Source organism: Thalassophryne amazonica, chromosome 11 (genome assembly GCF_902500255.1).
Source record: "Thalassophryne amazonica chromosome 11, fThaAma1.1, whole genome shotgun sequence".
NCBI lineage: Eukaryota > Metazoa > Chordata > Actinopteri > Batrachoidiformes > Batrachoididae > Thalassophryne > Thalassophryne amazonica.
In genome coordinates this window covers 51,971,680-51,987,177 of record NC_047113.1, presented here as the reverse complement: position 1 = coordinate 51,987,177, position 15,498 = coordinate 51,971,680, and the positions used below count along the sequence as shown (strand labels likewise).

Sequence of the window (15,498 nt, the reverse complement as noted above, 5' to 3'; positions counted from 1 at the left end):
GAGAAATGAACATTCAATACACGAGCAACAGCTCTGGTTGACATTCCTGCTGTCAGCATGTCAATTGCACGCTCCCTCAAATCTTGCGACATCTGTGGCATTGTGCTGTGTGATAAAACTGCACCTTTCAGAGTGGCCTTTTATTGTGGGCAGTCTAAGGCACACCTGTGCACTAATCATGGTGTCTCATCAGCATCTTGATATGGCACACCTGTGAGGTGGGATGGATTATCTCAGCAAAGGAGAAGTGCTCACTATCACAGATTTAGACTGGTTTGTGAACAATATTTGAGGGAAATGGTGATATTGTGTATGTGGAAAAAGTTTTAGATCTTTGAGTTCATCTCATACAAAATGGGAGCAAAACCAAAAGTGTTGCGTTTATATTTTTGAGTGTACTTACTATGTACATGTGATGTGCTAGATTTTTATTAAATTTGCAAAAATCTCCCAAAAACTTTTACACATTTTCATTGTGGGTATTGTGTGTTGAATTTTGAGGAAAAAAAATTAATTACATCCATTTTACAATAAGGCTGTAACATAACAAAATGTGGAAAAAGAGCAGTGCTGTGAATACTTTCTGGATGCACTATATGTTACAAAATATTACAATTTCAGTGCTTTAGATCTTTGTTTTAGAGCTTAAAAAAACTAGCTGTGCCTTCAACTAAATATTTTATTAATAATACATTTCTTTTATAATGCACTTTTCATTCATAAAAAAGTGCTACAGCATTATGCAAGTTAACTTTTCAGTTAGTGAATTAGCAGTTATCAAAGCGACCTTTTAGGTTAGGTGTGTTCACCACTGGTAAAAATAAATGTCATAAATTTCTAATTATTAACCTAATAAGATGTTGTTTTTCCACTTCCCATTAAAACCCTGAAACAAGATAATGAGTGCTAATTTTGATTGCTGACAAAAGCCTTAACTTTTACGTATCAGGGCACTTTAACATACATGACTACAATTACTGAAGATTAGCAGATTAACTACAGTCGAGTGACATCCATTTCTGAAAGCCAAAATCCAAAACCTAACAATTGTAGGTAATCCCACACGTTTGACACAGTTCTGATCCCTGCCATTAACTTAACAAAACAGCATTATGAGCCAGTTGACTCAAACTGCATTTCCATGAGCAGGATCCAGCACAAAGAACTTCAACCTTGAAGCCCCCAAAATACCAAGGACACACCCAAGTGTCACCCGGCTAAGGTGTGGCTACTTAAAATAAACTGGATCCAGACAGACCTTACTGCTTTGAGATGGCAGCTTTTGTGATGTGAATCAGTAAAATTAAAATTAATTTTATTGAAGCTTTACTAGTTTAATCTGTGGAGGGTCACGGAGGTTGCAGCCGAACACCCAACCAGGTAGCAGCCTGTCTCAGATCTAACAAAAAGATGTTTACACCCGCACCCGTAAAGTCACCACTTCTCCAAATGTATGACAGAGACTGCTTTTTGCACTAAGGGGACAGTAACCACTGCAAAACGTCGCTGCCCAACATGTTGTAAATGGATACTACAATCTACTCAGTAATACAGTTTTTAAGCTCATGACCTAAGAAAGAAAGAATTCCATTTGTAGTATATAGAACTTCAAACTTTCTTCTGTGTGGTATTGCAACCCAATCTCATGGCAGTTTGTGATGGCATTTTGAAAAGTAATTTCATCTATGGTTCGTGATACCGTCATGAAAATGTGGGCGCTTTTTGTGACAGGGGCATAAATTCATTTCATGACAGGGATGGAAATGTAGGGTGACACAGGAGAGGTCTGGGGGGGGGGGGGGGGGGGGGGGGTTAGGGGAAGGCAGACATTTATGTTATGGATATGGTTAGAATTAGGATAAGGGGTAGGGTTAGAAATAGTAAAATAAAGAAAAACACATCACAAAAATGTCACTTATTTTGTGACGGGAGCATGAAAAAAAAGCATGAGACTGGCCTGAGTGTTGCATAGACACACAGGAAACCAGAAGTCAATTCACCAGTCACTCACTCAGAAACCTGAAGTGACAGAGGAAGTGTATAGATGGGTTCCTAACATCCCCGAACACACAGATCAACACACAAGTCAGCAATGAAGAGTGGCAGAACTCTGACACAGAGTGAGCCAGTTTCCTTGAGGCGATGTGTCCGGATCTGCAACACTACAAGGAAAGTATCTGACAGGGAACAACTCCACCATTCTAACAGGATGGCAACTTCCTGTGGAGCAATTCCTCCTGAGTCCAACTTTTATTCACTGTAAATGGTAGTTTTTGTTTTGAGCAAGCTGTTGTGAAGAGACTGTAAATTCTGTAGTAGATGATAAGCGAGAAAATTAAATAAATTTTACGAGTTACCCTGATTACAGGTACGTAGATAATATCTGGTAGAGCCAGAGGTTCGAATCTGAGTTAAGACCTGTTCTCACATTCATCATGGACAGGCATCCTGGCAGATCACAGTTTGAAACCTTGTCAGCATCTTGGAAAATCTTCATGGGTCCAGGAGGTTGTCTGTGATGAATAGGAATACTCTGTCATTGTGCCGTGGCCTTGTCTTAAATATGGTGGGATTTTCAAGATGTTAAAGTTCCTCTCCATCATAAACAATGACAAGCTTTGATAATCCCTTGCATTTTTCTGGAGACTGTAACATTATTGTACATTAATGTACATGCAGTGACAACACCGCAAGGTTTTTTGGAAACACCAAGGTTGTGCTAAAGTTATACTATCGGGATGCTATGGTTGTTTTTGCACATATTATGTGGTTCAAGTCTGGCGCATGATGTCATCAAACCATGTGCTACTTCATATTCATATCCAACCAGGATTTGGCACTCTTATAGACCTGGACCTTCTGGGATGCATATCCATGAATGTGAGAATGAGACTTTACTCCTGTCTGTGTGTCAACAATGTCACTGACCAATGCAATGATCTGCACAATTGCACATTCCTGAGTACTACACAAGTTGGTCCAGTTCACTATGTTGAAATACTGTACTTGCGCACGAAGGAGGAATTGCATGCCAGTCGTGAAAAATCGGAGCTGCCTCCAATGCCTTGTACACCTGTCGATGCAACTATTCACGGACACCAATGGCCGAGAGACAGACAGTGCCCTGTGAGAGCCCATTCGATCCCTCCCGCAGCAGGTGTCGGCCAAATTCCAGGTGACACACATGAACATCCAACACCGCTCGCTGGACACTTAGAAAATGTGGGGCCATTCGCGCAGTCAGCACAAAAATAGTGAGCAGACGACCATATTCGAGCTGGATGTGAAATTTGTCTAAATGCCCCCACTACTGTGGTGTTGCAAAGCAACATGTGGCGTGCCAGAGTATCAGCTCCCCCACTAAACCCTAAAACACATGTTGTGTGTGTGTTTGCCCCCCGCAACACATTTGACATGCCGGGGGAGCACACTTGCATGGAATACTGATATGTATGTATGTACAGATGGGGACTGGCGAGCTACATCTGAGCACACACAGCACGCTGAGCCGCCTCCCAGCTGATCACCGGCCAGAGACTCACTGACAGCTGCAAATCATGGCTCATGCAGATGACGTGTCACATTAAAAACACAGAGACCACCACCAGGACAGAAATATAAATAAATACTACAATAACTACATACAAAATTACATAACAAAATAACTATAAAAAATTATCACATAACACAGAAACAGAGAGTGACACGTTGGTCTTTGCACTGAACGGACAGGGGGCGTGGCCACTAACAGCAGCAACTGTTCAGATCTCCGGTTCTGGATGTAACGGCTGGGGAGCAGGAATCGTGTTTTGGTGGACATAGCCTTACAACTGTCCACAGTGACACACGTGTGTCTGCTTGCTGTCCTCACGTGGGCATACATAAAAACATATGTCAGTTTTGCGACGGGCTGCTGCAAGTGCACAGTGCGCACATTGACAGGCTGTCCCAGGTGAAACGGACCGTCAGATCATGTGGTCACGCAGCGGGTGATCTGAATGTCACGTCTGTCTGACAGGACACGTGTTTCCTGAGAGCACCACGTCACAGGACTATAAGCCAGCAGTGTGACAAATACGCCACTTTCAGTCACATATCACCAAAAAGATGGGGTAACAAATGTCGTTTTGTCAGTTATTATGGCACTTTTTTCACAGTAATTAAAGATGATGAAAACTTTCTCCTCGTCTACATCGTCTAATTTCTCTTTTTTAAAATACATTTATCTACTTCTTGATTTTAGGCATTTTAGTGATGGCAGCACAGTGGTAAAGTTTCCGTCTGTTAATCAGAGCTTCTGTAAATTGCAGGTTCAAATCTCCCATGAGTGGCATGAAAATTCAGTAAGATACATCTTCTATTATACATTCCAAATCTAAATTAGAACTCTGCATGTATTTTTTATTTTTTGTTTCTCCACAGTGGCGCGCAATGTGGTTCCACATGTTCCAGCTGGTTTTTGTTTTGTTTTTCCACAGCAACTGCACGATGTGGTTCCACATGCTCCAGCTGCTAGCACTGTGTTCCCTCTGCAACAGTTTCGTGCACGTGCAGCATCGCAGCAGGATCATTCATGCCTGCCCGACCGTGTGTCCCTCCCAATGTTGGCTTGATGTTTTCAGGGTTCGCTCATTCAGGCTGTTTCGCCGTGATTCGCCCTGATTTCTAGGGTCCCTTAGGGTTGTGAAGGGGCCCTTAGGGTTGAGCAAACATACAGTGTTTTCCAGAGTGTAGGTCACATGCGTGTTTAACTAGTTTGGGATGTCCTGTGACTTATATGGTGCAACTTGTATACCAAAAATCACACTTGTTTTTCATTTTAATGTCTATTGATAGAGGGCTTTCCCATCAATTATTTATTTTTTATTTTATTTAACGTTTTTTATCCAGGTTAGTCCCATTGAGATCGACACCTCTTTTGCAAGGCAGACCTGGACAATTCTAAAGCTTCCTATTCACCTAATCTGCATGTCTTTCAATTAAAGCACTATTCAAAATAAGCTCCAATAATAAAAATATAGTAAGTCCCTTCAACTGTTCCCTTCTCTTCACTGGGGGGTCTCCACAACAGATCCAAGATGGATCTGCATGTTTATTTGACACAAAGTTTACAGTGGATGCCCCTCCTGATGCAAGTCTGTATTTCATGGAGGGTGGGCATGGGCGAGAGGGGGTTGGACTAGGAACCTTCCGTCTGTGTTTTCATTACAGCTTTCCGTGCTACATGACGTAAAAACACATTCCGCTGCGCTCGTTTCTTTCTGAACAAGTCCTGAAGAAGATGCATGTTCCTCTGATTCTGCAGTTTCAAAAGAAACGCGCAAAAAATAACAGTAATCTTGATTAGTCCAGCTAACAAATCCATTGTTTATACGGGCGGATTCCGGGTACAACTCATTTGCGTATGTCACAAACGGCAGACGTCACAACGCAAAGCATTATGGGATTGCTCTACTGACTGAATCGGATCGTAACCACGGTGCATGTAAACACGCACAGCAAGCAGATCACTTTAGGGCACGTTCATGTAAACAAGACAATCTGATCCACCAATCGGATAGAATTCAATCAGATCAGAAATAAAGTGTCCATGTAAACGTAGCTACTGACAAAAAAGTGCACTTAACCACTTGGCCACCACCCCTGGCCTTCAGTGATGCAAGAATAAATGCCAATAATAAAAAGTACACAGCAACAATGTACAAAAAAAAAAAAACAAAACATGAAAGAGCTGATTATATGGAAAGGTACAACTTGTATTTTAGTGTGACTTAGACTCTGGAAAATATGGTAAGTACAAGGAGTGATCAAGCTGAACTGACTGCACTTATCACCACCAAGGATATTCTTTCTTCTTTTTGCCTGTCAGGTTAGTCAAAAGTTCAGAAATGCATTTTTGCAATACTTGGTAAACAAATTTTAAAAGTAGTGATGCACTGAAGGTAGCGTTCGTATGAGCTATTGAGTTGGGACACTGCTTCAGGCAGCTCTACCCATATTGCTAATGATAACACAAGTACAAAAAGTAGGGACAAGTCAGGACGTACTTTCAAATGCATAAAAGCAACGTAAAGCTGATAGCAACTTTTGTGTTGCAAAAATGTGGCACAATAATAGGAACTCAAAGAACACAAACTTTCACGTGACTTTTTGAAAAAAAATAAATAAATAAATAAAAAAAAACATGTTGTGTCTTGCTTATTTGAGGAGACAACCCACTGTCACTGTGTGGCTGAGATTTCTGACCAAAATAATGACCATGGATGAAGAAAATTAGAGCTGCAGCAGCCATGAAACTGTTTCTGATGTAGAAAAAAAATGCACTACAGCTTGACTCAGTTGTAAGGGGTGTGTGTGTGTGTGTATGTGGGGGTGGGGTAGAGAACTTGATGAATGAATAATATATAGTGTTGAAAGTCATTGAATGTTCTGGAACATGTTATTTTTAGTTACAATCAATCGCTAAATATTTCTTTAGTCATCGTTTACTTATTTACTCACGATTTCTCTATGGATAAACATGGTATCATTCCATTTCTACTTAGAATTTTGGAGAGCACTGAGGACCCAAATGTAGAAAACTGACAACTGCTGTTTCAAATGTTCATTTGAAACACTGAAATGGCTGAAGCTCATGAAGTGAAAACGTGATCATGTCCATGTTTACTATTTGTGATATTACGACACGTCAATAAAGCAGAGATCAAATGTTACTACTGTCTCTTATTAGGACCACACCCAGTTTTAATGACACTATGGGCAACATGCTGGTTTGTCGATAAGACAGTAGCACCTTATCAGCTCTGGGGAAGATGAAGCTGCCTGCAATGTGATTTATGAAGCAGCTCTGAACTCTTCTCTGGGTGTCTATTGATTCAGTGCTGTGGATGACCTCAGGCTGAATTAATCTGCCTGCAAATATACAAGAGTTATGTCTTGTGCTCTGCAGGACTCAGCAAGGAAGATCAGGCAGGCATGAATCCACAGGGTGACACTCCCAATGCCAAGACACGGGGGAGTTTATTAATGCACTCGTCCAGAAGGAATCTGTGGAAAAGCTACAGTTTGGGTTGGTTAACCCTTATACTACTGTATGGGGTCAACTACAGTATGTTGATATTTTATAAATTTGGCAGTCTATCTTATAAAAGTCACACAAAAAGTTTTGTACTTCAAGCTTCTTTAAAATTATGACTTTTAACAAATACAAAGGCTTGTTTTCCCCCAGGGAAAGATTAGATTAGATAGAACTTGATCGGGAAGACTGCCTCAGGGAAAGTGAGTTTCAAGCAGTAAGTTTGCAAATATAAATACCGGACATACTGATCAATACTTGTTCCTCTCCTTCCCGTCCTCTGTCTTCCTGTTACCCCCCCCCCCCCCCCCCCCCCCTGTGGCTGAAGATGCTCCTCTGGTTGCTGATGATGGTGTGCAGAGGATGACGGACATCGTCCATAATGTGCAGCAGTTTGTCCAGTGTTCTCTTCTCTGCCACCGTCAGAGAGTCCAGCTTCATGCCAACCACAGAGCCAGCCCACCTGATCAGTTTGTCCAGTCTGGATGTGTCCTCCTTGGATGTGCTCCTCCCAGCATACCACTGTGTAAAAGAGGACATTGGCTACTACGGACTGGCAGAACATTCACAGGAGTTTCCTGCAGATGTTAAATGGCCGCAACCTCCTCATAAAGTACAGCCTGTTCTGTCCCTTCCTGTACAGGTGCTTGGTGTGGATTGTCCAGTCCAGTTTGCTGTCCAGCCACAGCCTGAGATACTTGTAGGAGTCCACAGCCTCCACCTCAGCTTCCTCAATCAGAACTGGTCACAGATTTGGTCTGGACTTCCCAAAGTCAATGACCAGCTCCTTTGTCTTTGAGGTGTTGAGCTGTAAATGTGGCAGCAGGCAGCAAAGTCCTTCACTAGGCTCCTGTACTCCTCCTCTCTGCGAGTAGCACTGAATGATACTGTACAGACTGATGATTCCCCCAGATGATGGGACAAACTGAATGGTATTGTTTTACAATAAAAAAAAATTTGCAAAGAATTTGGGGGGTTGAATATGTGTATAAGAGATCAGTAAATGTGTTTGCATTGTTCAATTTAAAAAGCATTGTTTTTATTTGTACTTTCTAATTAAAAATAACCCTGAGGTTCAATGGAAAGACATTCTGGAGTCATGAGGTCACCGGACAGAGGTGCTTGGCAATGCTGATATCTTTACAGCAGGGCAAAGGTCCTGGTGCGTCCTGTCTTACTGTATGACTGTGAGACTTGATTGCTAACCCATGACGTAAGTGGAAAACTGGATGTCTTTGGCACTAGCTGTTGCTGGAATGACTGCATCAAACAAACAGTTACTTAGGGAGACTCAGATGCGAAATATGTGGGCCATCAGCTATGACATTTTGGCAATGTGGCGCATTTCTCCGCAGATTATACGGCAAGCAGATGTCTCAGTGTTGAAGACCCCAGCAGCTGGAGAAGACCATGCTGACGTCTGCATTTCACCAGGCTGCAGCAGATAGATGTTTACTATTGAGCGATGGGGATGGAGAGGTCGTCTGCCTGGGCAGTCTTACGTATATTTTGGGACTTTTTTTCATTTGGCCAAACACTTGAGGTTAAAATGTGTTGTTGCACTGTGAGTGGGTACACGCCAGACTCTGTGTGTGTGGGGAGGCTCAGAGCATGAATACATCAGGTTATAACACGTCACATTGTCTGGACAACTTAGCCTCACAAGGACAAGGGGAAGGGGAATCTAACATGACATGTTCGACTGGTGTTGATTTTGCAGCTTCACTTTTCAGCTCTCATACTATCCCACCATATATCCTCTTCTTCTCCTCTCTTTCCTCATACTTTATGTTGTCTGCTGTGTTGCTACAGGGTAAGACAGAGCCACACCAACACACAAAAGACAGAACAGATTACTATCACACAAAACCCACCAAGTACAAGAAAACACGTCGCCACGGAAATAACAGTGACTCTGCAGCACAGTTTTAATGCTACTCCAGCCTGTGATATGATTATTCAAGCCACCCAGATAGAAAATCTATTTATTATATCTGCCACGGAGATGATGTTTTTCCATGCATATGTTTGTTGCTTCTTTGCATTATTAGCATGATTCCTTAAAGCATTCTGAACCAAAAATCAGAAAACTTGGAGAATGCATTGACTTTAAATATTAAGCATTAAAGTGTTGAGCGAAACACTTTTGCTTCCAAAGGGTTGTGGATTGCTGCAGTGGTGAGTTTGCTTTGTGCAGCAACTACCGAAAATAATAAATGGAATTTACATTGACAATGTGATGGTAGTTTTTTGCTCCTGCAGCATCCAGTATCCATACTTCCTCAGCTGTTATAGTCACGTTACAGCTAAAGCAACTTTAATTAGAGTGCAGAATTGCGCTGAAGGCAAACTACTTGATTTGAATAGCATTTCAGAGCACCAAGACATTTTGTCAGGTATGCAACACATATGTCTATCAATTTGTGCCAAGCTGTGTGCATTATTTTTAATTGACTATAATTGCCACTACAACTGTATTCCTCTTATTACCTTGCAATACTGCTATTATATGTTGTTATACTTGCACCATGTATATTCTGCACAAATCAGACCTTGTACATATGTACAAGTGCACTTCATACATATCTGCATTGCTTTTGTCTGTGTGCAGGATTGTGCACATGATCATTGTTTTGTCTCTGTTCCCTTTGAGGCACTCTGTGAAGAACATTGCACTTGCATTCATTATGCATTGCAAATACAGAGTCTGTGCACATTAAAGTCTTTTTTGCAGTCTGTATTTTTTTAAATGTTCATGTACAACTCCACTTCCAATGAAGTTGGAACGTTGTGTAAAATGTAAATGAAAACAGAATACAATGATTTGCAAATCCTCTTCAACTTATATTCAATTGAATACACCACAAAGACAAGATATTTAATGTTCAAACTGATAAACTTTATTGTTTTTGTGCAAATATTTGCTCATTTTGAAATGGATGCCTACAACACATTTCAAAAAAGCTGGGACAGTGGTATGTTTACCACTGTGTTACATCACCTTTCCTTCTAACACTCAATAAGCATTTGGGAACTGAGGACACTAATTGTTGAAGCTTTGTAGGTGGAATTCTTTTCCATTCTTGCTTGATGTATGACTTCAGTTGTTCACGGGGTCTCCATTGTTGTATTTTGCGCTTCATAATGTGCCACACATTTTCAATGGGCGACAGGTCTGGACTGCAGGCAGGCCATTCTAGTACCCACACTCTTTTAATACGAAGCCACACTGTTGTAACACGTGCAGAATGTGGCTTGGCATTGTCTTGCTGAAATAAGCAGGGACGTCCCTGAAAAATACGTTGCTTGGATGGCACCATGTCTTGCTCCAAAACCTGGATGTACCTTTTAGCAATGATGGTGCCATCACAGATGTGTAAGTTGCCCATGCCATGGGCACTAACACACCCCCATACCATCACAGATGCTGGCTTTTGAACTTTGTGCTGGTAACAGTCTGGATGGTCATTTTCCTCTTTTGTCTGGAGGACACGACGTCCATGATTTTCAAAAACAATTTGAAATGTGGACTCATCAGACCACAGCACACTTTTCCACTTTGTGTCTGTCCATTTCAAATGGGCTTGGGCCCAGAGAAGGTGGTGGCATTTCTAAATGTTGTTGATGTATGGCTTTCACTTTGCATGGTAGAGTTTTAACTTGCACTTGTAGATGTAGCAACAAACTGTGTTAACTGACAATGGTTTTCTGAAGTGTTCCTGAGCCCATGCAGTAAGATCCTTTATACAATGATGTTGTTTTTTAATGCAGTGCCACCTGAGGGGTCGAAGGTCACGAGCATTCAATGTTGGTTTTTGGTCTTGCCGCTTAAGTGTAGAAAGTTCTTCAGATTCTCTGAATCTTCTGATTATATTATGGACTGTAGATGATGGAATCCCTAAATTCCTTGCAATTGAATGTTGAGAAACATTGTTCTTAAACTGTTGGAGTATTTTTTTTCATGCAGTTGTTCACAAAGTGGTGATCCTCACCTCATCTTTGCTTGTGAACGGCTGAGCCTTTTGGGGATGCTTCTTTTATACCCAATCATGACACTCACCTGTTTCCAGTTATGTATTCTTTGAGCATTCGTCAACTTTTGTTGCCCCGTCTCAACTTTTTTGAAATGTGTTGCAGGCATTCATTTCAAAATGAGCAAATATTTGCACAAAACAACAAAGTTTATCAGTTTGAACATTAAATATCTTGTCTTTCTGGTGTATTCAATTGAATATAGGTTGAAGAGGATTTGCAAATCAATGTATTCTGTTTTTATTTACATTTTACACAACATCCCGACTTCATTGGAATTGGGGTTGTATACAAGTTCAGCTTAGTCCAAGAACAAGTTTTTTTTTAAAACAAGTTTCATTGAAAAGATTGTCAGAACTTTTTTCTTTCTGGTCAACCTGCTAATGAATATGAAATATGTATATGAAACTGTAAATGCTTGGCAGAGGAAACAATTAATGGCACAGTTGTTTAGCTGCCTGCTGAGTGCGATAGCTGCTGAGACCATCCTGACACCAGAGCCAAAGCTGACACCAACAGCTGTGAGTCCCAGAAAAGGTTTGCAAGAGGATAAGAGGAAATGGGGGCTTCATTGTTGTTGTGGGAAAGTTGTGCAGTCAGAATCTTCTGCAAGTCTCACAGCATGCATGGCGGGGGGGAGGGGGGTGCCAGGTGGCTGTGGCTTTAATGGACTGTTTCCCTGAAATAATTTGTGAGACAGGTGGTTGCCAGCATTGGCAGGGTCAGCACTGAGCCTGCAGCTCTTGGACTGTTCAAGTCCCTGATGAGGGTAATCCAGTAACTCTCACACTGAGACGCTGCTGTTTGGTTCGTATTGCAGTGGTTACAACACAGATTCAGTGTCTGTAAAACTAGACCAGGCTTTGTTCAGCGTTCTTATTTAAGCCCCTCTTTCCTTCTGTCCCCAGCTACTGTTTTGGGTCTGGTTTAAATGCATTCATCATATTCACAGATTATTTCTAGTGACACGTCGGGGGGAGATTTCTGTGGAGGTATATGACTGTCTCAGCATGACAGGTCAGACTGATCTATCTATCCAGTAGATGGAACCTACTGCCTTACAATATAAACTGTTTGTTGTGATTTGGCGCTATATAAATAAAATTGATTGATTGATTGAACCTTTGGTTTGTTTATTGTAGCCCCCCCCCCGCCATAAATGTAGTTGACCATAAAACATATTTTTTGTAATTCTCAACAAAGTTAGAATTGTGTCACGAAAATGTGGCATTTTTCATGACACTTTTTTGTGTACTATTTATAATCCTCCCCCTTCTCCTAACTCTAATACCCCCATCACACATATGCTGATTGAGGCCGAATTACGTCAGAATGACACATCTGTCCACAATCGGGAAATATTGATTTGCGGTCCGAAGACCAACAGATGGCAATCTGTGAGCATCTACCTGTTGTCTACATAAGCTTTGGATGCCATCGTACCATCGTGCCATCTTGCCATCGTGCGTTCTGACACTGCTGACCATGCCTCTTTCCCTCCCTACTGCATCTGATGATGGTAATATTTGTCTGGTTCCTGCACTTTCTTGCTATGTGTGATGGGGGCTTTACCATAACGTAAGGGCCTCCCTTCCCTTAAACCTAACCATAACCCCCCCCCAAGACCCCCATCACCCCGCATTTCATGCCCCATTACGAAATAAATTCATGCCCCCATCAAGAAAAGCGCCAATTTTTTGTGACGATATCACAAACCCATAGATTAACTGACTTTTCCTTTTTGTATACCATTTTCAGTTCAGGCCACCAAAAAAAAAAAAAGTGACTAATGTGAAGCGTGTCAAAACTTGACATGCTTAAATTAATTTGAAGGAAGCAAGAAAAGAGAGAAAGAAAGAACACAAGGAGGGGAACTAATAAAGAAAAAAACAAGGAAGGAAGGAGGGATAAAAGGAAGAAAGAGAAGGAAGAAACCTTCTCCAAAGAGGAGTGTTGAGGAGAATTAGGGATGATGCATTATGAACTGATGAAGACACTGTTTGGATCAAAACTTGAGTCCACCCAGGTGTGTGACACACCTTGGAGACAAGACACTGGGACCTGAACCCAGACCTGATTTGAATAGATGAAATCTGGATCCCAGCCCCAGTTTTACACACAGGGACCAATTGGGCCCATGGATACAGAAAGTTCAAAGAAATATTAAAGATTTTTGTTCAGTTCACTTATTAATGTATTCTCTATTAAAATTCACCTGACACGTGTGCTTAATTCTGGTGGATTCACATCACATACTGTAGTTGTGATATTAATATAATATAAAACACAGGATAGCTTGCACATTATACGTCCAAAAAGTCCAAATCAAGGTGCACACTGTTCTCAGTAGAGATTAGAAACTGTATTTGCCATTTGTACTCGCCTGTAAGGTTTGGGTACATAGGAATTTTTGTGCAGAGTTCTTGAGTAAATAAATATTAAAAAGTGTAAAAGTATAAAGGTATAAAAATATAAAAAAGGATTCATTCTTACCCAGTGCTCCTAATAAGTATTACACAGTAAAAGGTTGAAGGAGATTATGAACAGCAGTTATTGCACACTTTGTATTCCAAACACAGGATATTGCACCAATGAATGTTATTTCACAGGGAATAAAATGTCGCACATAATGTCCAATATCAGATATAAACCAACTGTATTTATTTATGTTGATGTTGAATTCCACCTTAAATAAAGAGGAAAGATGAATAAGAAATGCAGATTCAGGTTCACCCAAGTCATAAATCATCACAGATCTCTTCGGACAAGAGAAAGCCATAAATTCCAATAAAGAAGAAAACTAAAAAGGTGTGTTTGCTTGTTTTGTTGATTGAAGCAACAATCCTGCTTCCCTGCATGCTCTTTAAAGTGAGAAATGAACATCAGCACAAAGGCGCAGTGCGTTTGCCAGTGCGTAAACTGTCGGGCACATCCCCCATTTCAAGGATTAGTCCCACCAGGTTTCTGTGGCAACCCTGTCTGCACACTGTCTCCATGGCAATGGATACGCAGTGTACTTGTTGTTGCTGCCACCCCCACCCCCCACCCCCCACCCCATCACCACCACTTTTTTTCGTTTCTTTTTTTTTTTTTTTTTTTTTTTACTTCATATAGGGTGTAAGTCAAACTTGGAGAAAGCAAAAAAGGACTCATCAGTGTCATGGGCTGTAGGGCAAGAAACACAAAGGGGCATTTCAACAGGATGCCAGTGACACAATGAGATACCACTGTCCTGATCACAGAATTTAATCCTGTTTTTAATTTAGAGCAAAACGATGCTGTCTAATGTGAGGATCTCCATCTGCAAGGAAACCATGTGAACCTCAAACCAACAAATCGTGCAGCACAGGCCCGCAGCAGCAACTGCTTGAGAGTGTAAAAAATAAAATATAAGGAAAGGGAAAAAAAAACACAAAACAGCAAAAAAAATCCACATGCACCGTGCTAGGAATGGCTTATCGTCACTGGCTGCTATTGTTTTCAGCACCATGCGGGGAATGAATGAGTGCGCGGCCGCGGTCAGACCTGTGGTTTAAGCGGTCAGAGCAAAGGCGAACCTCGCCTCTTACCCTTGGAAGCATCCTTGTCTTCTTTAGGCTTCGCCACTTTTGCGCTCATAGATCCCAGTTTGGATGTGTAATTCCCGATTTAGACAAGAATCGAAATGTTATGTCCTCAAGGAAATCCGTGCCAAAGGTTCCAGGTGTTGAGATAAGGGTTCTGTGAAGAGGGGCATACAATTAGTGCTCAGCATCGTTTCATTACGCAGGAAAATAATAAAGCAGAGTATTTGGGGTGAGTCAATAAACCGTCTGAACGGAGCGAGGTGTTTTCCAGCTGGATAATCATCCAAATATTGTCATTACGCACACACATCTTCTGGGGGGAAAGACTCAAACCGTCCTAATAACCTACCTTATCTCCTCCACGTTTGCGGCTACATCAACGCTCATTGATGAAAGAAAACGTTCCCACCACGAATGTGGCACACAAGAAAATCACGACCGCCTCTATAGTGACAAAAGAGGGGCGCCAAAAAAGAAAGAAAGAAAAAACAAACAAAAAACGCAGCGCAATCTTCTCAGCGGGCTTCGATCCGGCATTTAAAAGACACAAACGTAGAAACAAAGCACCGGCACAGAGCCGCGCGCGCGGTCAGATTCCGTCCTCGTCTGTCCTTGACGGCACAAATTCAACAGGATCCACACGGTGAGAGCGCGCCCTGCGTCCCGCACAACGCGCACAATCGCTGTCGGACTGCAATGATGATCCGCGCAGACGCCTCCATCCGTGCAGAGCTGTGTCACAGTGTGAAACACCAGCCGAGCTGTGCGTTAAAGCGCCGCAGCGCGCTGCGCACCGGCTGGCGCTCTCACCTGCACCAGCTGCGT

At 41.8% G+C, this 15,498-nt stretch overlaps 1 protein-coding gene across 2 annotated transcripts in view; it reads right to left on the bottom strand.

Annotated features, from left to right (window-relative positions):
- The window catches only part of fgf13a (fibroblast growth factor 13a), a 322,215-nt gene extending 306,946 nt beyond the window's left edge, over positions 1-15,269 (bottom strand). Inside the window, exons 1-2 of one of the 2 annotated variants that reach the window (XM_034181666.1) lie at positions 15,023-15,269; positions 14,677-14,827 (exon numbers count right to left, since the gene is read on the bottom strand). In XM_034181666.1, the coding sequence (XP_034037557.1) occupies positions 14,677-14,725 (49 nt within the window). In that variant the 5' untranslated portion in view covers positions 14,726-14,827; positions 15,023-15,269. The remainder of the gene's footprint in view (positions 1-14,676; positions 14,828-15,022) is intronic. The other variant, XM_034181668.1, reaches the window with a different exon arrangement.
- Positions 15,270-15,498: the final 229 nt, after the last annotated feature.